Raw genomic sequence first — 23,474 nt, forward strand, 5'->3', positions numbered from 1 at the left:
GACAACATATCATGAATCTGTATACAACTTTAATCTGGGTAGATCTTCTGCCTGTGTGCTGTGAGTTTGTGTCTTTGTGCAGGGTATGTTTTGATAACCCAGACCCTTTGTGTCTCCAGAGTGTCATGAAGAGTTCAGTAGGCAGAAAGCCTGTAAGAGTTAAACCTTTTCAGTCTTGATGGGGGTTTTACAGCTTGTGCCGTCCAAGTAAGTTGTGCTCTAAATCCTTGTTTTTGTATATGACTAAACAGAAACTTCAGAGAAGTCTCCGCTTGTTTTATCATGGAAGTTTTTCAAGACTGTCCCCAAACTGACAAGTTTATAACTAACAATTGGCAGTTTCCAGACTCAGTGGCACGATTTCTAATAATACTTATTACACTCCAAAAAGAAAATAGTCTGATTTATCATTGCTCTCAAATAATTTGGACTTCAAAAGATCGAGCGTCTTGAGCCTTAACGAAGGCTTTGGATAACAGTTTCAAGAAATGACTGTTCTTGTTTTCTTCTCTGCTTTAAAGCTCTTCATTGTCCTCAGCAACAAGGTTTAGCTCGAAGATATGACTGAACATGGTAGCTTAAAGTGAAATGCTCAGGTAGTAGATTTTTCTCTTCTCTTGGTTGATCCCTTTGCAAGTGCTGGCATGAGTTGCCTGTGCATACTGGTGTAGAGCAGCACCGTGCTGCTTTTGCTTAGTCAGAAGATCTTATACAAAACCAAGCAATAGCATATACTGATGGTTTATGGTAAGGGTAGGGTGTGCATCAGGGGAAATTGTGCTGTGAAGTCAGGTCATGTACTGGTAATGTTGGGTTTTTGCTATGTATGGAACCTGTACCTTGCATACTGTAAGAAGGATATATTTTTATAGGTTTACATACAAATCAAATAACTGTGTATTCTTCACAACTGTATCACCACCAAATGACACATGTACACCTACAGGGGTCTCGGGCTCTTTTGGGATTTTTCTCTTTTTCCAAGTTGAGGAAAAAACCCAGGGAATGCATGAACTGATCCATGATGGATACCCTTACCATCCCAGTGCTTCTGCTTATAACTTGTGTGATTGTAGCCATTGTTATTCACAGCACAGAACTGATTAAACTTAGTTGTGGCTCTGTTATATACTATCTGTGATTTCTGGAGTAGTAGAAAAGCAGTTTCTTCTCAAGCTGAATCTCATGAAGCCTGTGTTTGTTCTGAGTCATGGGGTGGTGATGCAGTAGTATCCACCCAGGAGGGTTCAGGACAGTGCTGCTGAGCGAAGCTGCTCCTAATCACTAATTACTTTACTTGTTCCTTTGTTGTTGTCTTTGTGTTTTGTTTTTTTTGTTTTTTTTTTTGAAGACCCTGCTAGATTTAGGCATGTGTTAGACATCTCAAAGTTGATTCTGATCCATTAATTGTTGTAAAAATGGCAGTAACTAAAAACAAAAACAAAACAAAACAAAAAACAAAACCAACCAAACAAAAAAAGGCCAACAAACAAAAAGCCTACAAATGATTTCTTAACAGAAAACATATATATGGAGTCTTCTAAAATACTTTCTGTACCAGCAGAGTGTCACCTTTGCTTGTCAAACTTAGATCAAAGGCTTTTCTAAATGGTAGCACTTTAATGCTTTTTGGAAACTAGTTGGGGCAGACTTTATGTTAATTTGCTGTGCTGTTGCTCTCAGATTAAAGTAATTCTTTTAAGAAGAGCAAAGAAATATCAGCTATAAAATATGAATTGCTGCATCTGCAGTTTGAGCTGAGTATGGAAACAAACCTCTTTGAAAGCAAAGACGTGTTCAGGAGTTGGATTTGTTTGCATTAAACAACAACAACAAAACGTTTGCCGAACTTTTGCTATGTTATTTCTGGTCTTGAAATGTTTTGTCAGCGGTAGAATGATAGGGATTAAATGACACAGTCCTATGTGCAAATGTGGATACGCATGCAAACTCTTGTTTGCAGATGGAATGCTTAAGGAAATGTAATAGAGACATTTGTGTTGTGTAAATGAACATTTTAACATGTATATTATACTTGGAAAACTTAACCTTAAAACCTTGATAATTTACGGACTGTGCATGTATGTGTGGAGATGAGGTAACTTGTGAAATACCCCGCATCCCTCTCCATCTGGTGGATTAGTGTAAATTAATGAAACTTTATAACTTCTCAAGAGACACTTTTTATCCCAGTCTTCTCCCTGACACATTCTGGGTCACATCAGGGTTCAAGCCAAAATCTACTAGCCCAGAATGAAGCAATATCTTGCTCATGAGCATTGTTTCAGAAACTGATGAACTTGTAGGCAACTCTCTGCTGACCTTTAGGGATTTCAAAATAAGACTGAGTACTTTCTAATCTTGCTGGTATTTGTATGTTAATTTAGTTTGAGTTTTTGGTTCATTTTTTTGTTGAAGTCCAAAAAATTGACATCAGAAGCAGATCTTGATTTTTCTTTATGTACTATTTTTGGTTTTCTATTTCCTAAGGATTGGGCAGTCGCTATATTTTGTCCCAATTTTGTTCTTAGTTAATACTTAATGAAGCAAAAAAAAAAAAAAAAAAAAAAAAAACAAATAAACAAACAAACAAAAAAACAAAAAACCCCACCGTGATCTTGTGGATGCAGGAAAACCAGGTAATTGTGAGAAGTGTGAGAATAGTAGACTATGTGTAGAAGGAAACATCAGTCCCTTCTGACCCATCCATGGGCCATGCACATCACTGTGCTTGCCAGTGCTGCCTGTTACTGGGCCTTGAATTCCAATTTGTGTTACAGGCTTTCTGCTGGCATTGTGGAAGGATGGATGGTCAATTCCATTACTGGTTCCTTAAACTGCTTGAGTTAAACTTCTTGTTTCCTTTGTACACCAACAGCTGCCAGTTTGTTTGTGTCTTCCTGGTTTTGTGCTACTCATTTTTACTTTCACATTTATAAATAGTGACTTGAATATAGTTTTCTTTCTTGGCTTGCTTCATCTTGGCTCAGTCCATCTTAGCTGGCTTTAGAATAGCTCTTTAAGCCTGCCAGTTTGATTTCAAAATGAGGTGTATTGTAAAGTACATATGCCTTTTTTTTTTTTCCCTGAAAAGAAATCTAGATTTTGTTCTCAAAGTTTTCTTTGTCACTTTGTCTATCAGAAAGATGCAGCCTGTGTTATGAGTATTTTGAGAGCTCAGGCAAAGGAACAGAGCTCCCATTCTGCTCAGCCTGGGGCTGCGTGCCATTGCCCTGTTCTCCACGTGAATCTTCCCTGGTTTTTGGGTGGGAGGTATATATCTCCTTGTTTGTGTTTCTTTGCTTATGGTGGATACGTGGGGTGGGAGATAAATATCTAATTGGTGGATGCAGTTGTCAAGACTGTTATCTTACCTGTTGTGTTTTTCCTTTTATTATTATGCCTGCAACTTGAAATCATCCTCTGAATGCAGGATAGCCTTGGCGTTGGTCCTGAGAAACAGCTTCAGATTTGGCAGAGAGCAGAGTTGTTGAAAGTGCTGGTGGAGGCTTTCTTTGTGTTACTCTTAATTATCATTTCTTTCCCATTAGCTAGAGACTGATAATTGAACCTTAGTACTGGAAAGAACATTCTGAGGGGAACAGCTCTGCTGCAGGAAGGGGGTGAACTGATGACCTCGTAAGCTGTTCTAGCTCAAATTACTGTGGCTTTTTCATGAGGAAAGGACAGAAAAAGGACCAAGAACACTTTGAGACTTTGTATCCATTCTCTGCCTAAATAAAGGGCAGACCATGGAATGTTTTTTCCACTATGTTCATTGTGTTAAAGGGGAATCACCGTTACTAGTAAAGTTACACTGATCTCAGTATAAATACAAGGGATCAGTAAACAGCGGGGAGATGTGAACAAGGCTGAAATGAAAGTGTAGCTGGGCAGCATTGGCAGACTCACTGCAGTGCGTGCTGGGTGCACATGGAGAGCAGGACGGAAAGCACCGAGCTGTCCGCAAATCCCAGCGATGGAATTTGTGGCTGCAGCTGCTGTGCCTGTCTGCGAAAGGGGGATCGCCTCATCAGAAAGTAATTACATAGGAGTCGCGGTTAGATAACTGAATTTTCTTATGACCCTTCTTTAGAAAAGAAGGTACTGCAGAACAGAAGCACAGGCACTAGAGATCACTTTTTTTTTTTTTTTTTTTAAATTGAGCCAGCTGATAGCTTTACTGAAAGCAAAAAGAGTTTTGGATGTGTGGACCATCACTGTATATCCCCTCGTTCTTCATCGTGTCTCCCTGTAAAATTTGCCTTCTGAATCTGGTTAGTTATGTGCTTAGCAACGCTGCGAGCCTAGAACAGATGGTGCTTTGAAAACGGCTGTTGCCTTTGGAAGAAACCTGTTAACAGTTTGTCTTTGCATTCCTCCAGGTCGGATTCGTACAAGGAGGCAGAGCTCTGGCAGTGCCACCAGCGTCACCTCAACACCTGCTGATACCCGAGGCCGCAGCCGGGCTAAAGTGGTTTCCCAGTCCCAGCGTAAGAAGTGTTTTATTTCTGGGGAGGAGAAAAAAACAATTATTAATACTACATTTCTCTTGAATTATGGTAGCATCAGCTGAGAATTGGGCTCACTTTTGGTGAATAATGTTTGGACATATAATGTAATGAATCCCCGCTTAGCTAGCTTTCAGTGTCTGCTCTTACTGACAAAGGGCACCAAATCAGAATGTTTAGTTGCTGTTGTGCAGCAGAACTGCAGGCTTTTGTGACATGCTAGACTAAATTTGTACTGGGTCCCACTGAGATGCCCTCTGTGTCTGTAGCTAATTGCTGTCCTGGGTTCTTGCCCTGTCAAGCTTCTCCTGCTTATGTTACAATATTTCTGTATGTGTAATGTGAACTGTCTAAAGTTAATGCGTGCTTTAGCATCAGTGTAGAATAGAATGCTACCTACTTTCTGTATATATGAGGGAAGTGGTTCTATTCTCTTTATTCACATGATGCATCCATGCTCCCTGACCTCCTTACAAGCTGTGGTTTCTCCCAGGAGCCATGCAAACAGTGTTGCTGCATATTTGCCATGTGTCTAAAGAGAATTCAATTAATTAATTAATTTAATTCAAACTTCAGAAGGAACAGGGGGGGAGGGAACCTCTCAAGTTGTTTCAAAGCAGGCTTTGCTTTGTTTGTGCCATCATTGCTTTGCTCTATTATGCTGTAGATATGGGAAAGCAGTTTATAGCATTATGATAACCAGGGATGGTTGAAGAGAGAAGCATTATAACTAGGATGGGGCTGAATGGAAGTCTTTACATTGAAGTCATGAAGGAACTGGGGCTTTGGTATTCTGATCTTAATTCCTATCATTTGAAACTTAAAACTTGATTAAAAGCCATAAATTATCTTAATTTTTATTTTTTTTTTTTACTTTAGCGAGAAATGATCAGATGAGACAAGTTTCAGATATATGTAAGGAAGTGTGGAGTGGTTCAAACATTATGGGTTTAATTTTTTTCATGCAATGTACTTATGAGGCTGTAGGACAGTCACATCTGTACTGTTGTTGGTCTACTTTGCTGAATCTTGATTCCAGCTTAGCACAACTAGATGTGATCTTTAATCTCCTAATCCAAGCATTACATGAAGTAAATAATGAATTAATGTATAACATGTTCAGAGGAACAAACTTGTATGCCTATGCATTTGTAGCTTTGTTTCACTTTTACAGCATGGGCTTGGGGTATAATTTAAGCAGAACTTGGGTCTCAGTGTGGGTTGATATTACTGAGAAGCTGTTAAGCCTTTGGAAATTAAATCACTTGCATTTGCACATTAACTCACTGCATTCTGCAGGGGCTCTTGGAGTGGCACATTTGTGAATATATCTGTCTGTGTATAGCATAAACTGCATGCTGAACGCTGTACTGTCTTCATGTCTTTTAATCCACTTTTTGCCTGTCCTTTGGTCTGCCCTCATAATCAAGGATCCAGATCAGCTAATCCTGCTGGTGGTAAGAAACATTTTCCCTTTCTTGCTTTCTCATGTTATTTCCTTCAGTTTTTTTAACTGCTAAGCTTTTAGCTTCCTTCATTCTCTCCTGGTTATCAAGGCTTAAAAAGCATTTTCCTAAAATTAGAAAACCAATATGTATGGCAGATGACCTAGATTTCTCAAAGTAATCAAACACAGTAAGCATAAATTGTGTATTAAAGCTGGCTCATTGTTATAAGCATTGCAGAGAAGCTCCTGGAGCTTAAACTTCATGCATATAATTCCTCATATTACAGTTATTTTGGTGAGACTCCACTGACATCAATGAATGCAGCAGAGTAACTGGTGGGAGCATTGGCTTTCAGGGTGTGGATGTTGTGAGAGAAACTGGCATCTTTCACAACTGCTCTCACTTCTGGGGGGGATATTGGAATACATAATTTGATTCAAAATGGCTTTATCCAAGAAAGGAGGGGAGCAAGCAAGTTAAAATAATACATGCTTTTATGTTTTTGTCCATCAGACGAGTAAAACTGCATACCTTCCCTAAATTAAGAACGCCCTTTATCTCTTAGTTAACTCTTATTAATCGTAACAGAGTTTGGGACTTAAATATTTGAGATGTGTACATACTTTTTAGAAAGCAAGCAACTTGAGTATTTGTACAAAATATGAACTTGGCAGAGAATATTTTTGCAACCTTTTTTTAGCTATTATTTTCCTTCCTATTCTAGCAACAAAATGTTGGATGTTAAGGGTGATATCAATGGCAAATGTTCATTGTGTAATTTGTATACCTAAAGAAACAAAAGGGTCTTAAATCCATTAGTTTTATAGTTCCTTGGTTACCTTAAAGCCAACATTACTTGATTTTCAGCAGAAACATGCTACAAAAATAAGATTCCCTGGATAAAAATACTTATATTGTTCAACCTATTGAGTTTGACAGCATGAATATTTTGGACAAATGTCTGTTGCAACTGGAATGTAAATGTTGTAACTAAATCTTGGTCAGTGGACCAGACATCATGGCTTAGAAAAAATGTAAACTTACCATGAACAATTCAAACTGACAATGAAAAATAAACCCAGCCAACTATTTAACTTGCTAAATATTCTTTTTCCATCTGAAAAATAACTATTTAGCTATAGTCAGACCAAAGTAAACCGGCATCTCTACAATTGTGACAGGGTTAGTTGGTTTACCCTTCAACATGCTGGTTTGCTGCTGTTGAGACAGTATTCTTTTTTTGTTGGCAATGTTATTTCTTCCCTGAATTACTGTAGGAATACAATGTCAGCACTGTAGCATAATGTGAAGATGGGGCTTGCAGCAGCTTAACTGTGCCAAAAGCTGGTTATCTGCTGCACAGTGCTCTACATGAGCTAATTCATGTTGCTGCTTGTTGAGGCAAAGCAGCCTATGGACCCTATGTTGCTGCTGCAAGGCTGCTCCCGGCATCTCCCACATGCTCACTGAAATTCAGCTTAGGATATTCCTGCACTGCGGTGTCTGTTTTGGTCTTGATCTTGATTGGGTAGCACCATGCATATGTACAGAATTGCTAATGTCAGTGTTTATTGTCCACGGGCTTTCTTCAGTCATCCTCTTAAAGCCCGTGGGAAGCTGTCCCATCAATTTTCTGTGTGCTTTGGGTCACACTGCTAGAGCTGATTGTTTCAGTTTTGCCATCAGTATTTAAGGTGTCGGAAGTATCGGGTTTTTTGGTTTTGCTTTTTTTTTTTTTTTTTTTTTTTAACTGCTTGTATTCCTCATTTCTGGTTCTCTTCCAGCTGGTAGTCGGTCTAGTTCTCCGGGTAAGCTGTTAGGAAGCACCTATGGTGGCTTGAGCAGTGGAACATCCAGAGTTCAACCTGTGCCATCATCTTCAGAGAAGCGCAGCAAGATCCCCCGGAGCCAGGGATGCAGTCGAGAGACGAGTCCCAACAGAATAGGATTAGGTAAGAGTAGTCACTGCAGTGACACATTGGCCAGCGTGCTCAAAGGGTGGGCTTTCCTATTGAACATGAAACATGTATGTGGTTGTTGTCTTTCTTCTGAATTCCTCAACTGGCAAGTTAATGTTTTATTTCCAGAAATGAACTGTTAGTTATTATGGCTTGTAGGAAAGTAGTTCTAATTTTCCAGGTTGAGGCATAGTTTCAAAATACCGAAAGATGTTTATATCTCCTGTTTGAAATATGACATGAGTGATATTTTTAGGTCAGGCAGCAAAAACAGTTGCCATGAATAACTTTCAAAGCAAAAATACCTCATTTACATGAGTGGCGTAGTCCTAGGACCAGCTGAGCAATTTTACAGTTAGCTGAAATCAAGGGTGCTGAGCACCTTCTGTGATTATTTAACAATTTTTGCAGCTTAAATGTTTGCTTCTTGTCTGGAATGTCTTGGAGCTACTTTTTAGATGGTATTTTAAACTTATGCTTTAATTATTCTGCTTCCAAAGTTCTTGGCTTAGTGACTGCTGTGAAAATAATCCATAATAATATTTATTTTCAAATTTGTCAGCAGACTCATTTTTTTATGAACAGGTGGGTAAGCATCGTTGTATAGAAATTTTTGTGTACCTGAATTGAGATTAAAAAAAAAAAAAAAAAGATACGGGCTAAGCAAGTAAATACTGTTTTCATTTCTGAAATGGAAATGCTTTCAGTAGCTTGAAGTTCATGTAGTTTTAAAGAACTGTTACTATATTTTGTATCTTCAAAAAATTTATTGGTAGATTAAATTGAAATAATGACTTCAGTGCTGGCAGTTGAATTTTTAACTATTACATTAGCAACTATATTTGAAATGTAAGCTGCATTTCTGTTTAGAGCATTTCTAGAGAAGTGTCTTATTCAAATATACTGAAATGCACTTAAAGCACGTGAGTGTACATGCTGTTAGGGGTCATAAAAAATACTGCATGGTTATTGTGATTATTTTTCCAGTTTTAGTAGTATTCTTAGTCTGATTTATTTTATGACTTCAGTATGAATGCTTTGTGCTCTTCTGTTCATTACTTTCAAAATGTGGTGTTTTCCAAATAGAGACAACTGTGCTGTCACTCTGCAAAAGAACATACATTTTGAAAGTAAATGAAGAATGATGGACAGCACCATCAATTATGCTTAAGTTTATCATCGTGTTACGTGGTCTGATTTGAAACGGTGTTTAGCATCTGAATTAACTTTGTAAAATCCTCACTCTTGGGTTGCCTGCTTTCAGGTATATTATGGGAGCCGTGAAATCCTTTGGAAATGTAACATGTCTCTCACTGCTCTGATGTGCTGTCTTTGAACAGTCAGTGTTTGAGAGTGAGACAACTCTGTCATCTATCAGATGTATGTTTTCTACCCATTCCCAAGTTGATGACTGACCAAAGCCTGTTCTTTCAGGCTCTCATGAGACCAGTAGTTTAACACTTGTGTTGGCTTTAGCTTTCAGTTGCAGAAATGGTCTCTATCGAATTTTGAATATGATATGAAGGTAACTTTGATCTTTATACCATTATCCCATTGTATTTATGACTTACAAGTAGCTACAGTTTTTGTTTTTTTGTGTTGCTTCATTCTCTGTCTTTGTGACACATTTTTTTTCACTCACTCATTTCATTAAATGGACTCCCATTCACCTTGATCTTAAGGAAGCCAATAAACTTCACACTATAATTCAAATACTTGAGCTCACATACAGCATCAAATGTGCGTGCAATCCTTTAAGCTCTGTGGGATTATGTTCTTAACCCATGGACTGAAATCTCTCTTAACTTACATAGTCATGTTTGCAGTGCAGAGGGTGTTGAATAATCTTGCAGATCGAGCTGTTAGAAATGGGTGATTTCTGGGTCCTGTTCATAACTCATCCATTGAGTTGATACGTAGTATTTTGCAAGGGCAACTAGCAGTTGTGTGCAAGAGTAAGCATACAATGCAAGTGTGTGTGTGGGGTGGGGCTTTACAGAACAGCCACCCACTGGAGTTCATCAGGCCTTTTGGAAAGCGAAGACAGTGTAAGCTAATAGAGCCTTGCATGTGGATGCCTGTAAGCATCAGTAGCTTGTTGCCACATTAATTTCATTGCTGATCACAGGTATCCATGCATACTCCTGTATTTTTCTTGTTTGCTGGAAGCCTTGGAAATGGATGCTGTTGGATGCTCAGTAGGCTGTGTATCCTGACAGGTGCTTCAGTGTGGGTATGTGCCGAAGGCCAGCTACCTGCTCCTCCCCTCGAGCCCATCATCAGAGTGGGGATATAGCTTCCATGGCACCTCCCAGATTCTGAGCTTAGAAGGTGAGGAGCCAGATCTTTGATTGCAAGTTGGATTTGAAAGAAGCAAGAGATGTGAGATAATGTTGTTCTTCAGAAAGTGGTGCAGGTGCAGTTGGTTAACATATAGCATGCAGTTTTTCATCAGTAGCTATGCTGTGTGTATCTATTGGAAAGTCAAAGGCAGCTCTTTGCTTGCCTCTGCTGGGTGTATCCTACTGCTGTGCGTGGCATGGGCTGCTTTGGTGGCATTTACAGACTTTACAGACTTACAAATCATTAAAAAACACACTTAATGAAATGTAGGCTTCCAAGTGGTAAATTGATAAACAGGGGAATGATTGAGTTCTGCTGGTGGAGTTTGGGAATTCTGAAGTTTTCGTCTGTCTTCTGAAAAGACAGTCAGGCTTTGGGTATATGAAAAGTTTGTCTAAATGACAGTGCTGCTGGCCCTTGATTTTGGTAGTACCTGAAGAAAATACTCTTGAATAATTGATATTCAATCTTCTCTGCACAAAACAGAAAGAAAAAAAAAAAACAAATGGTGGGGCAGATGCCTGGGAGTCCACAACAGACTCATCATTTTGTTCTTTGCAATCCATTCTTTTTTTTTGTTGTTGTATTTCTCTCTTTAGTAATGTGTAAATCTTTGGACCATTGCTCATGAAATACACTGTTTGCTTTTGGGCTTTCTCTGTGTGGTCAATATTGTGGTTTATCTTTGGCTTTGTCTTGTTAGACTGCTTTAATGCAGTTTAAAGTGCTTTGTCTTCATACTTCATGCTGCTGTGATTATCAGTAATGGAAGGAGGATGTACTATGAACATCAATTTTTTTAATCATTCACAACTCCCTCTCTCTGAAGAGCCTTTGGTGGACTTAGGGTTGCATTATAGAAAAGACTGATAAATCTCTTTTGAGAGAAATGACTGCTTGTGCAAACATGATGTGAAGGCTACCATTATCTACATAGAAGCATGAGACCCAAGAATGAGGAGCTAGCTTCTAGAGAGCCTGCAGTTTGAAGCAAGTATTTGTGCAGGAGACTTCAGATTGTTACCTCTGTCTGTAGTTCACCTTACAGCTTTATTCCTGTAAGCCTGACATGGGATCACTGTACTTGTGGACCCTAATTTCAAACTCTTTATTATTCTGCCTTATTTATTACAAGACCATCTAATTCACATAGGCTTTTTAGACATGCACTGATCAAATCAGCTTGGTCACTTATCTCATCTTGTATTGTCTGACATCAAAGTTCAAGCATCAGAACCATTAATTCATCTAAAAGATTTTAGTTGGGGTTAACAAATTTGGAAGGGATATGACAAACCAAGAATGTGGCAGTATTTTAAAGCTTATATTTTAAATTTTAAAGCTTAGATATAAAAGTTTCTATTGTATACTGTACTGTTTTGCTTGAAAGGATACTAACACACCCAAGGCATGAATGACCATTCAGAATCAGACATTATTTTCTGGCAAGGTTTTTCTCGTATATCTAAATCTCCTCATCAAAAAGAGGAGCTGCATAAATGTGTGATCTGCTTTCTTGGTGAGTTCACAGAAGCTCTTAAGTTCTTCAAAATAAATTTATGACAATTAGTTGCCATTTTTTGCATCCAAAAATGTTTTATTCTCTACTGGGCATAGAGCTTTTTTTTTAATAACATGTTGCTATCATCTTTCATATCAATGGCAAAGAATTTGCACAGGAGTTAATTGTTCTCCTTAAAAAAACTAAAATTCAAATCCATAATATTAAGTAACTTTTCAGAAAGCACTATAGTTCTGTTTCTCCTCCATGGACAAAATTTCCAATGAAGTGGGATTGCTTGTTACAAAGAAAGCCGCTGCATCTTCTGACTTCTGTTGTGCATTTGGCCCAATGAAGGCTGCATATGATGAGTTGCTTTGACATGGCTGATAGATGGAAGTCTGTTAGGGGAAACAGAACGCTTTATAGCTGCCAGACCACAGATAAGTCTCCTTGATGCAAGGCTTTGTCAAAGTAAAGATTGTAGCTAAAGACTCTCCTTATGTGTGCATATGTCTCATCCATAAGTGTAAGGCTTGGAAATGTTGAGGATCAGAAGTTAGACAGCTGTTGTTTTGAAAAATAAAAATAAAACTGTCACTATCTTGAAATTCAAACCACTTTCAAAGCTGTCTTTCAGGTATTTAGGTCTGAATGATTTTTCCCAGTATCATTTGTTAGAGAAAATTCCTTCAGTATGTACCAGTTTTTTTTCTTAGGTTATTTGTTCAGGACAAAGTTATCCTTGTAAAAACAAAATCTATTCAAAGTTACTGTACTGGTATTGAGACAGACTTTTAAAACACTTTAATCTGATTAAAAATGCTGCTTCTTTGTTCCAGAAGGATGTTTATCTTTTAATTAAGGAAAAAATCTTTCATGAGAGTTTTTTGTAGCTTCATCTGTTTTGCATGCTTTGTAATTGTAGAGCTTCCCTAAATGATTGAAGATGTCCTACTCCACTTGAATGACACAACTTGGATTGCTTAAGAAATGAGGATACTATCAGCCAGACATTTAATACTGATGAAATTTCACAAACGCAGCTCAGCACGTAGCATAGTTGGTTTGTAAGAGCCTGAGCTGGCTGCTAAAACTGATGATTACTAATGTAATAATTACCTTAACTAACAGAAATGTGACTTGACTTTGAGCTTTTCTGTCCTCATTAAACTTGTTCACCTTCTCTGAAACTCTCCATGCTGCATGCTAGCACGGAGCAGTCGTATCCCCCGACCCAGCATGAGTCAGGGGTGCAGCCGTGATACCAGCCGTGAGAGCAGTCGAGATACAAGCCCTGCTCGGGGCTTTCCTCCACTTGGTGAGTACTTTGTAGGCATTGGAGTTTTAAGGATCAATTTTTTCCCCTTTTTTCCTTGTTCTGATTGCCCCTTCAAGATCAAGACACTGCCAGGTGAAATGAGCTTGTTTCCTATCTTCTGTTAGATTCCTGACACGCTCCCTATTTCCAACCCTGTTTCCCTTCTGTTTTCTTTTGCATGCTTCAATTCTGGTTCTCAGCATTTCACTATTATGAAAATAGTGTAGCCCAAATTTTGTTATTTTTCAGTTTCATTAAATCAGCTTGTGTGGGGCTGCTGTGCTTTACAGCACTGATGCAAATTTATGGGAGAGTAAGCTTGCGTTTTCTAGGTCACAGTGAAGTAGTCAGTACCACTGTAGTCTGTTGTTGATTAAATCTATCCATGATCTGATTTTCTTGCAAGTAGATACAATGTCATTTCTGTTATAAATCCTGCAACGCAGAGAGTGTTCTTTTTGTACAGGTTTTATTCAACACTCTTAATCATAAGTAGCATGTGCAATTTCATAGAAGACTTTCAAGCAGACAGAAATAAAAAGACTAAAGTTTTAAAGGAGCATCACTATCATACAGCTTGGGTGCATGGTATGAATAGGAAATCTCATTACACTTACCACATGCAGGATGTTCTTCTACACGAGGCTAAAAACAGGATAGTTAATGTTTCTGATCAAATATCATGTCATATGTATTCAACCAACTGCATTGTTTGTTGTATGAAAAATTTGTCATCTCAGACATAATTAAGCATAGTTTATCTCCAGCCCCCTTTCCCATATATAGTAATTTAACAGTTGTGCATGAGTAGTAGAAGTGAGAAGGAAGATCGTATATACTTAGGGCTGAATAATTTTGTTTCAAGATGTGTTTTGCACGTAAGTGACAAAATATATCTGTAAGAAATACTATGTAAGTAGAATGTAATATTTTGGACTTAATTCTGCATCAAATCAATTGGTAAGAAAAGGTTATTTAAAAAAGAAAGGATAAATGGGCAAAATCTTCCTGTTTGGTTCTCCTAGTTAATACATTGTACTTTGCATAAACTGTTAAACCTACATAGCTGTTGTCAATATTGATTCATTTACTCATGCTGACTTCCAATGCTGTCAGAGGAGAGAGTGCAGTTGTCTTCGTATCATTGCCAAAATTTCTGTTGATTTTGGTGATGCAGAGTAGAATCTTCAACAAGGTTTTGGGTTCAGAAATTCATTATTTAATTCATTTATGAAATATAATCTATCTGTAATATCTCAGATTTACTGAGGAATGGCTGGAGTTCAATTTAGCATTCAGATATTTTAGATAATTCAAAGAGGCTTTTTATCGGTTAAATGAAGCTGATTTGATATCAGAGCCATAAAGGAATGGTAAATATCCAACTGTAGCTTGTTTTTATAGTTAACTGTGTAGCTTCAGTTTTGTATGAGGCTGTTTTCTCCAGCCAAAATGTTTTGAGCATGCTGCATGTCAAGGCTAACTTGTTTGCATTCTGTCTTTTTGCTGTTTCTTCTATTATTACATTGAGATACCATCTTGAACCTTCGATCTAAAAAATTAAATGCAGCATTCCAGTACCACAGTTGGTGTGAATTTTGTGCACCACCACCAAGTCTGACTTGTACACTGAACACGACATTTCAATTACATATATGTATTACAGTGGTTTCAACAAATCTCATAGTGAGGAGGAGGAATGTTTCATTTTAATGAAGCTTAATTTATTTCTAGGGATGCAGTTGTTATACAGTCAGGAGTGGGAAAATGGAAGATGGGGGGAAATAGTAGTGGTAGTATGTAATGGAAGTGTAATGGTAACCTAATATAGTTGCTATTCTGTTATCCCTTTTCTTGTGTTTTCATTGAATGCTGTAAGCTGGAACACAGCTTAAGTTCACAAACTTCATTCTGTAGCTTATAACTCATTTGAAAGTAAGCTCTGTGTGTGTGTGTATGTATAGCAATTTAAGCCAAGATGGTTCCATTACTGTATTTTTAGAATCCAGTTAATCTTACATTAATCCCTAAATAGCGTAGTCCATTTTTGCTCATGAAGATTAACTTTGTATTAGTGAATTTTACTTAAGCTAGCTATATGTAAACGGCAGGATTCCTGCATTTAGCAGTATTAATGATCAGCGTCAGCACTGGCATCCTGGCCTTGCAAGTTGCTTATTTTCAAAGCTTCCATGCAGATGTGTGTGTTGTCTTTCTTTCCAAGTTAGGAGGCTTGAGTGAGCTGAAGGGAAATAGTTTTAAACTGGAAGAGGGTAGACTTAGAGTAGGTATTAGAAAGAAATTCTTCACTGTGAGAGTGGTAAGACACTGGAACAGGCTGCCCAGCGAGGTTGTGAATGCCCCCTCCCTGGAAGCGTTGATGATGTTTTTAAATAAATCATATTATTGAAGATAAGTGATTTTTATTATTTCTATTGCTGTTTTGTCTTGGGCCTTGATCTTGCAATGAAATCTATAGAGACACCTATGAGACATCTATGGATGGCTCAGAAGAAAACATTTGCAAGCTCAGAATTTTAGTTGAGGGTTCAGACCATGGTCCTGTATTGATCCTGCAAATCTGTCATGGCTTGCTTATGGCGTCAGCGGGATTGTTCTCCTGAATAAATGCATGTGTCCTACGTATTTAAAGACCATATTCCATATTGTGTGGAGCTTCGGCCAACTTGTCACAACTGGGAGGAAATTTGAACTTTTTCTCATTTTGCACACTTTTTTTATATTACTAGCATTTGTTTATTAATGCTTAAGTGGAGACAATTTTTCTATTGCTCACACAAACACACAACTGACAAAGCTATTGGATAGTGATTTTTTTTTTTTTTTTCAATTTGACAGTGTTAGTTATGATGTTGCATCAACAAGGCCTTTGGTGAGTCTAGTGACAGATTGCTCACACAGACAATCAGTGTTTGCTTTTTAAGTTAGGTGATTAAGTTATCATTGCTGCACATGGGAAAATCCTCTTCAGAAAAGTTAAATTTCTGTAATTCAGAAATGTCTGGGCTGGCTTCCCATTTGCCTTCATGAAGAACTAACTCACCTTTATGCTGAATCCGATAACTGAAAATCTGTCCAAAGGCATTTTGTGATTCATGTGCTGCTGACAGCTGAGAATTGGAATGGAAGCTATATTTGGCGTCAGCTCTTCTGCTACTGTCTGTTCTGTTGCTATTAACAATTTGTTTGTATACATATGGTACAGTCCTAGATAAATGTACGTGCATATTCACATTACATGTGAATTAGATTAAAAAGCACGTATACAAAATTTGTTTGAGCAAAAGACTTTTGGTAGTAGCAACAGCTCCAGTATGTGTGTTTATTTAAAGAAAGAAAATTACGTCAAAACCAAAAGAGCTATAAGCAGTTGTTGGCTGACCTCCCTGTATGACTCCTTGTACTCTTTCAACTTGTGGTTATTCGTTCTTTTTGTGAGTATTGTTGTTTTGTTGTTTTTTTTTTTGCATAGGCTAGAATGTTTTGGAAAAAGACCTGCAAGCACAGTTTCTAACCATTTATCATGGCTTCCCATTGGGGTTTAGATCAGACACATCTAAATCCTGCTCTATGGTTATGTGCTCCACGTTGTCATGATGGCCATCTTCCAGATCTGTGGTTCTGGAATGGAACTGATGCACACTGGTTTTCTTTGCTGAAACTGCACTGGGTTTGCAACTGTTACAAATGAGTTTTGTCATGCATTGTGTTTATGGTCATGAGGGAAGGGGAGGAGAAGCTACAGATGGAGATGACTCTGTGGGGCTTGCACTGTATCTGTTGTGCATTCATATACAACGTCATTTCCCTGTCACTATGAAATACATTTACTGGTAATGTTCACGTGCATCCCCTTCGGATTGTGGCATTTTCTGTCTTGGGTTAAATGTGTGTTAATCCTGTGGGTGTTGCCATTCCTTCTACTTGCAGCTTCTCGACGTCATTCCAGGTCCACTAGTGCTCTCTCCACTGCTGATTCTGTTGGGCAGTCAGGTGAACAAGCGCTAACTGCATGAATCTGCTTCTTATATGTAGTCTTGTTTTACACCATTTTAACATTTGCTGTCACGTGCATCAGCCAGCACTTGGCATGTGCTTCTCACCGCTGCGAGGCTTTTTGTTCTGTTTTGTTCAACGTGGCTTTTTCTTTTTGAAAATTTCATTTATTGAATGTTTTTATTTTATGTACTTCAGGAACGTTGTGAGCAGTGTTTGAACAAAGGGTGATCCAGGGCTTTCTCAGTTCTCTTGTAAATTGGATCAGTTGGATCAGCTAGATCCTGAACAATGCAGAGTCCTTGCAATTCATGCCTGTTTCCTCTTCGGCACTGTAGCAGTTTCCAGTGTCTAGGACAGGATCCCAGTGGGTCTCATTCCATTTATTACTAAGTTTTTCAGACTCCTGTCTGTTAATGAAAGTGCGCTGTGGAATCCTGTCTGATATTCACAAAAGCAGCAAGAATTAAGCATCTGATGAGTTTTCAGAATGAACCTTGGAGCATAACACGTGCTGATTCATCCTTTGTATTCTACTGAAGACCTTATGCAAAGCACGTGGAAGTTGTTGGAAAAAATAATTCCTTTAATTTCAGTGGGTTTTGCATAGTAGAAAACAGTGAGGAAAACCTTCAGATTCCAGTTGCCTTCTCCTGTGCTGGATTTGCAGTTGTGGAATTCCTGCAACTCCCTTTGAGAACAGGATATTTCACTAGGAGTCTTAAGCAAAAACGAATGAGTGCTGCTAGTGGTAGGTCAGCAGAAACTCAAATGTGGGTACGAAGATGATGTAGAAGATGAATTAGAGCTTCAGTGTTTGATTGGAGGCTAAAACTGCATAAGGAATTAGTGACACTAAAAGTTAGTTAATGAAGCTTCTTCAGATAGGCAGTGAAAAATGTTCTGTTCCTCTTAAGTGCAGTTAATTTGCTGTCACTTAAATTAAACTCAAGACATTTCCCCTATCGAGCTACTGCAGAAATGATGCAAGCAGGTTTGATTCTGGCATGTTTCAAAGCAGCAGTTTGAATTCGTATTGAAAAAAATTGTCAAGAACAAAAAGGGCCCTCAAATCTAATTGAGATCTAAGCTTTAGCTTTTTTCCTTCAACTTTGCGTGATAGTCAATTCATGCTTTGCTCCAGTGGTTTGGTACAAAGCATAATGAGACTATATATGCTTATCTTGATTCTAAAGAAAGCCAAAGAAGTAGCAAAATCAAGGAATTTTTCACCAAGCAACCACTGTAATTAAAATAGCCAGAAGGAAAAGTGAGTTTGACCAGAGAGAGCACCTACTGTTCAGCTTATTTATTGACAGTAACGTTGGGTTTGTCTCTAAGGGTTATTCTTGGAGCCAAGCACATTCCCAGCCCTATGGCAGAGAGATGCCGAGTTTCCTTCTAAGATCAAATGTATGCATTGAGGTGTGGCAGCAGTGTGGGAAAAGCCCACATTGATATGGATGTTATGGGTTTAATAGTGACTGCAAGAAGTGTTTTAAAGATTTCCTGACAGCTGTTGGGGATGGATAAAAGACAGCATGCCACCTTGTGCTTACTCAATTTGATTAAAAAGCCCTGTTTTGTTTTGTTGTTTTTCCTTTTTATGCTGGGTATTTAAACTGACCTACAGTTGAATTACTTTGTCATTTTGTTCTTCATTTTTTTTTTAAATAAAAACAAAGCTATCTTCCCTTTTCTAATGTAATACTAAATTAACATGAAAACGTGTAACAGTGATATTATATGATATTGTGCCATTTGAAAGCTATAAAGCCAAATTCTGATCTCAGTAAGACTTGAGTAACGTTGTCAAGTTAGTAGATTTAAATACAACTGAGTCCAGAACTTGTCTCAACATTTACAGCCCTTGTGTTGTACCAGGTCTCATTTCCACTTAGAAAAATATTCATCTTTTGTACATCTTCTAGTATGTATCTCTGTAACAGTGACTTCAAATTCAGTCTGACTCAATGGTTTATCATCTTCTGTGCTTCCACTAAGAGTAAACAGATCTTTCCATTTTAGGGATCAAGTGTGGTTTCAGCTACATGTTTGAAATGATTCTTCAACCCGAGTGCATTAAAAAAGGGGATAGTAATAACTCATACAACTTTTATTTCTTTGTGAAATATCATTTGATTACTTTTTGGCAGTAGTTCTAAGATGTTTGTTTTTGTTTTTTTCCTCTTGTAATGTGTTTTGTAGAAATTGTGCTTTTGTTGTAAATCAGAAATGTCTCGTCTGGTTGCATAACTGAGAAAGAGCAAGTTGTGGTAACACTTCTGAAATAAATGCTAATCTTCATCTTTTTTTCTCAAAAATATTTTAGGTTTTGAAAAGTTGTCTTTATTCTCCTCTCTGTATCTTAATCCTTGCTCTGAAGTGCTCAGGTAAAGCTTTAAAATTAGGATGACAGACGGGTAGGCTTCAGACCCTGATTTCAGTTACGCAGGGCAGTGTGAGCAAATTCCCTAAAAGAGATTTCAGTGCAATAGGTTTCTAAAGAGAAAAGCAACAAAACTTTATGATAAGCAGAGTTTTTAAAAATAAATAAATACAGTAAAGCAGACTTTTTAAAAATAAATAAATACAGTAAACTGCTAAATGTAACGTTCAATTTGTGGAAATCCACGACGGAAACACATATTTCAATAATCAGTCTTTTTCCTTCATTAAATTAAATATAGATGAACTGCTGAAAGGTGTGGATCAGCTGATGATCTGTTTGTGCAGCTTCATTTGTGCACCTCTGAAATGCTGGCAGAGCTCTTACTGGCACATATGGTGTAAGATATGTCCCAGAGGGATCTTTCCCAGCCATTCTGGAGCAAAGACAGCCCCAGGTGGAAACAAAAACTTGAAATGTTGAAACCAGGCTCTTTCTGGTTATTGACTGGAGCCAGGATTGCAGAAATAGATCTCTGATCTGGAGGGGCTGCGCTGCTGGAGCCTGGCCTGTGGCTCCGGTTGCTGATTCTGCTGTATCACTGCTAGTGATAGCTTTCCAAATACTACTTTTGCTCAAAGAAATTCATTCTGCAATGTTTTTATCAGACTCTGGGCAAATGATGAAGTAAGCTAGTGATTATCGTGGATGTAAGTGGCATTTGGGACTTAATCCTGTTATTTTGGATGTGTTGAGAGCTTTGCCATCAATTCATAGGGAGACATGATATTGTATGATCCCACCCCCAAGAAAGATTTGTTTTATCATAAAACTTTTGAATTGCATTTCAGTTCAGTGTACTTTTAAGCTGCTTCTCAAGAGCAACAGTAAAACGGAGCTGGAGTAACTTCACAAACAAATAATAAACCTTATTTTTGTTCTTTGAGGCGTAGGGAGATGTTCTGGTTAATCAAGCCTTGCAACATAAGAGAGCTAATGTACTGCTGCTGATGATCTCACGTACTTGCCTGAGAACAAGCTACAAGATGAGTGCTCTGCTATTAACATGCTCTGACACTGGGCACAGCTCTGTTTCTCAGAAGTTAATGAGAAGTCTTCAGTTGATTCCTGAGAGAGCCAGACTGGGACCTGCATGTCTGCCTCTGACATTAAAATAAAACCCCAAATAATTTCTATTAAAAATAAACACAAATTAGATACCCTTCTTCCCATCTTAAAAACAAAACCAAAACCCAGCAAAAACAAAAAAGACATGCCCTGAGGATCTGAAATCGTCTTGGGGACCCAACAAACAATAGTTTATTTCTTAATGTCATGACAAACTCTTGTAGAGTTGTGGATAAAGGAGTCTTTGAAAAAGCACTGAGAGTTCCCAGATCCTTTGGGGAGGACTGTTCAGACACCTGATTAGGATTCCAAGTGAATGTGAATTTACTTAACAATCCCTTTCAATGTTGTCTTTTGTGCAGACCGGTTTGGACTCGGACAGTCAGGCAGGATGCCTGCTTCTGTGAATGCCATGCGAGTCCTAAGCACAAGCACAGACCTGGAGGCCGCTGTGGCTGATGCACTGGTAAGGGGAAAAATACAAAATGCTTCCGACACCGGAAAGTGGCTTAAAGTTACCTGTACGTACGTTCTCCTCTTTCTAAGTAGCTTTGTTCTGATTGTGCTGAGTGTCTGATGCTGTAGAGTTGGTTACCTTGTGTTGTGCTGTGCATGAGCATACGAGCAGCAACGTTTTTTCCTCATTCCGTGTTAGTTCTCCACAGTTAAACCAATGAGGCTCGATACTGGAGCAGCAGGAGAAGCTGAATGAGCTGTTTGTCTTATGATTTGCTGTTGGAAGCTGTTTGCTGCACTGTATGGGTGCTCACCACCTGTGGTGTGAGGGAATTCCATTGATTCCATTAACTGTCTGGGAAAGATGGGATTCCATTTGTCTGGGAAAGAACTGAGAACTCTGTCATGTCTTGCTCTGTTGTTTACACCTAGCTAGGTATTTAGATAGCTCGAAGCTTGGCTTTTCTGTAATTGATATCATTTCATGCAGTTAAACTGAAGTGTTTGTGTAACATACGGCCATTATTTTCTAAATATTAAGTGCATTTCTGAGTAAATTTGTCATTATTAAAAATGTATTGTCCTATATAATGTTACAGCAATATAAAATCTCTTGGGTAGAATACAGAAGATGTTTTTTGCTCTTTAGAAGCTGAGTGCTGTCATAAACTTTTGGATTTACTTTGGGGCTTGAGGAGACAGAGAGTGTTTAAGAGGCAGGAGCATTTACTCTGAAGTATTATTTGGGTGAACCTTAGGTCTTCCTCATCTCATAAGCTGAGATGAGGATTTCCTGATATATCTGAAGCAGATATCTGTTTGTTTGTCTTGGAGAACAAATAATGTCCCCAGAGTTTGTGAAAGGTTTGGGTTTTTTTTTTTTGCCATTTTTCCTAGTTTACTTTCTCTAGTATTGGCTAACATCATTCTCCTTTTTGCAGTCATCATGTAGCTTACCTCCATTTCTAGTGTATTATTAGAGTACTCCTAGAAAAATGTGATTTTTTTTTTTTTTTTTTTTTTTTTTTGTTTTTGTTTTTTTTTTTTGAATAAATAATTTCTTTTGAATCATACTGAGTTAGGACAGTATATAATGGAGCTGTTGTATTTAGTGGGCATTTTCATTACTAAATTCAGCAGATCATGAGGCAGTTTTTGCTCCCGGCTCCTCAAATTTGCCACCATAGTAGTTCACAGCATAGTTATAGGTGATAGTTTGCCTTTGTAAATGAATCATGCTGTATCCCTGAATGTGAGCAGTGAACACTTGGTTACTTGACGAAAGTGGAGAGGGTAGCAGTGGTGTTCCAGTTCACTGTTGATCACTTAAGATTTCTTGGTGTGACTTCAGCTTGGACTTCTAAGTTCACTTCTAAGTATTTCACTGTTTTAAACTAAGTAACTTTATGCTGGAATATTAAAATCTTATTTAAAGAGTTAAACATTTAGAAGGGAAGTCTGTAAGTCTAGGTGGAAAGCATTTTAGCTACCTTGATACGTGTAAGATGATCAATCTGAATTCGTATGACTTTAATGGATGTAATGTGATCTTGTTGTCCCTTCTTTCTCACCTCCTCTGTTCTTTTATTTTTTTAGTTGCTTCCTCTTGACAAGCAATTTACAAACTCTGTTTGGGCTCATTTTGAAAGATTAGTGTGATGCCAGCTTTTACACAGCAACCTTGTTCTCAAACAAGTGTTCTTTTTCCTGTAGTAAGAATTAAAAAAAAAAAAAAAAAAAAAAAAAAAAAAGCTGCTATAGAGATGGCTTTAGCCAAGTTTAAACAAAACTCAGTGGGTCATTCTGTAACCTTTGCTCCATGCATATAATTCTCATTGGATCCACTGCTTCTGTCTGAGAGCTGAACTTGGCCTAAGAACACAGTCTATACTTTGAATCAGTGCTTGGATCTGTCAGGAAAGCTCAAAGGGTGATGGAATCTTTGGTGTGAAGGCCTTGAAGTCATGGGCGCCAGCTTGTCTTTTAAAGAAGTTAAGCTTCAAACAAAAAAAAAAAAAAAAAAAACTGAGCATAAGAACTACGTGTTGAAAGAAAACCTGGTTAAGTGAAGTTGGATTAAATGTGTTGTACTGTAGATAGTGGTTTCCTGACATCAGAATCTCTTTAAGACTTGAGAAATCAAAAGCTACTGGGAATGTGTGGAGAAAAATCACTACCCAAAACTGGTATCTTCCAGAAACAGCATTTCTGAGATGCAGGCAGAGGCACTGCATTCGTAGATGTCATCAAAAGCATAACAGGTGATTTCACTCCCAAGATCTGTAATAGAAAGTGTAAGATATACAAGTTCAGCTGATAGGAAATAAAGCCAGGTATTATACCAACTTTTGCTTTGCATAAACTGTTGTGTTTTTTTAATTTGCTAAGATGCATTTGCTATA

General features: G+C 38.0%; 1 protein-coding gene across 8 annotated transcripts in view; it reads left to right on the forward strand.

Moving 5' to 3' along the window:
* Positions 1-23,474, forward strand: part of CLASP1 (cytoplasmic linker associated protein 1) — a gene marked incomplete at both ends in the record, with an annotated part of 141,220 nt that overhangs the window by 72,891 nt on the left and 44,855 nt on the right. For 3 of the 8 annotated variants that reach the window (XM_079539322.1, XM_079539323.1, XM_079539325.1), the window contains 4 exons: positions 4,386-4,500; positions 5,949-5,968; positions 7,744-7,911; positions 20,979-21,082. In XM_079539322.1, coding sequence (XP_079395448.1) covers positions 4,386-4,500; positions 5,949-5,968; positions 7,744-7,911; positions 20,979-21,082 — 407 coding nt within the window. Of the gene's footprint in view, positions 1-4,385; positions 4,501-5,948; positions 5,969-7,743; positions 7,912-12,974; positions 13,083-17,033; positions 17,097-20,978; positions 21,083-23,474 lie in introns of all 8 variants that reach the window. The other 5 variants (XM_079539320.1, XM_079539318.1, XM_079539321.1 and 2 more) reach the window with 3 other exon arrangements.

This window comes from Tetrao urogallus, assembly GCF_951394365.1.
Source record: "Tetrao urogallus genome assembly, chromosome: 8".
In the NCBI taxonomy this organism is placed as follows: domain Eukaryota; kingdom Metazoa; phylum Chordata; class Aves; order Galliformes; family Phasianidae; genus Tetrao; species Tetrao urogallus.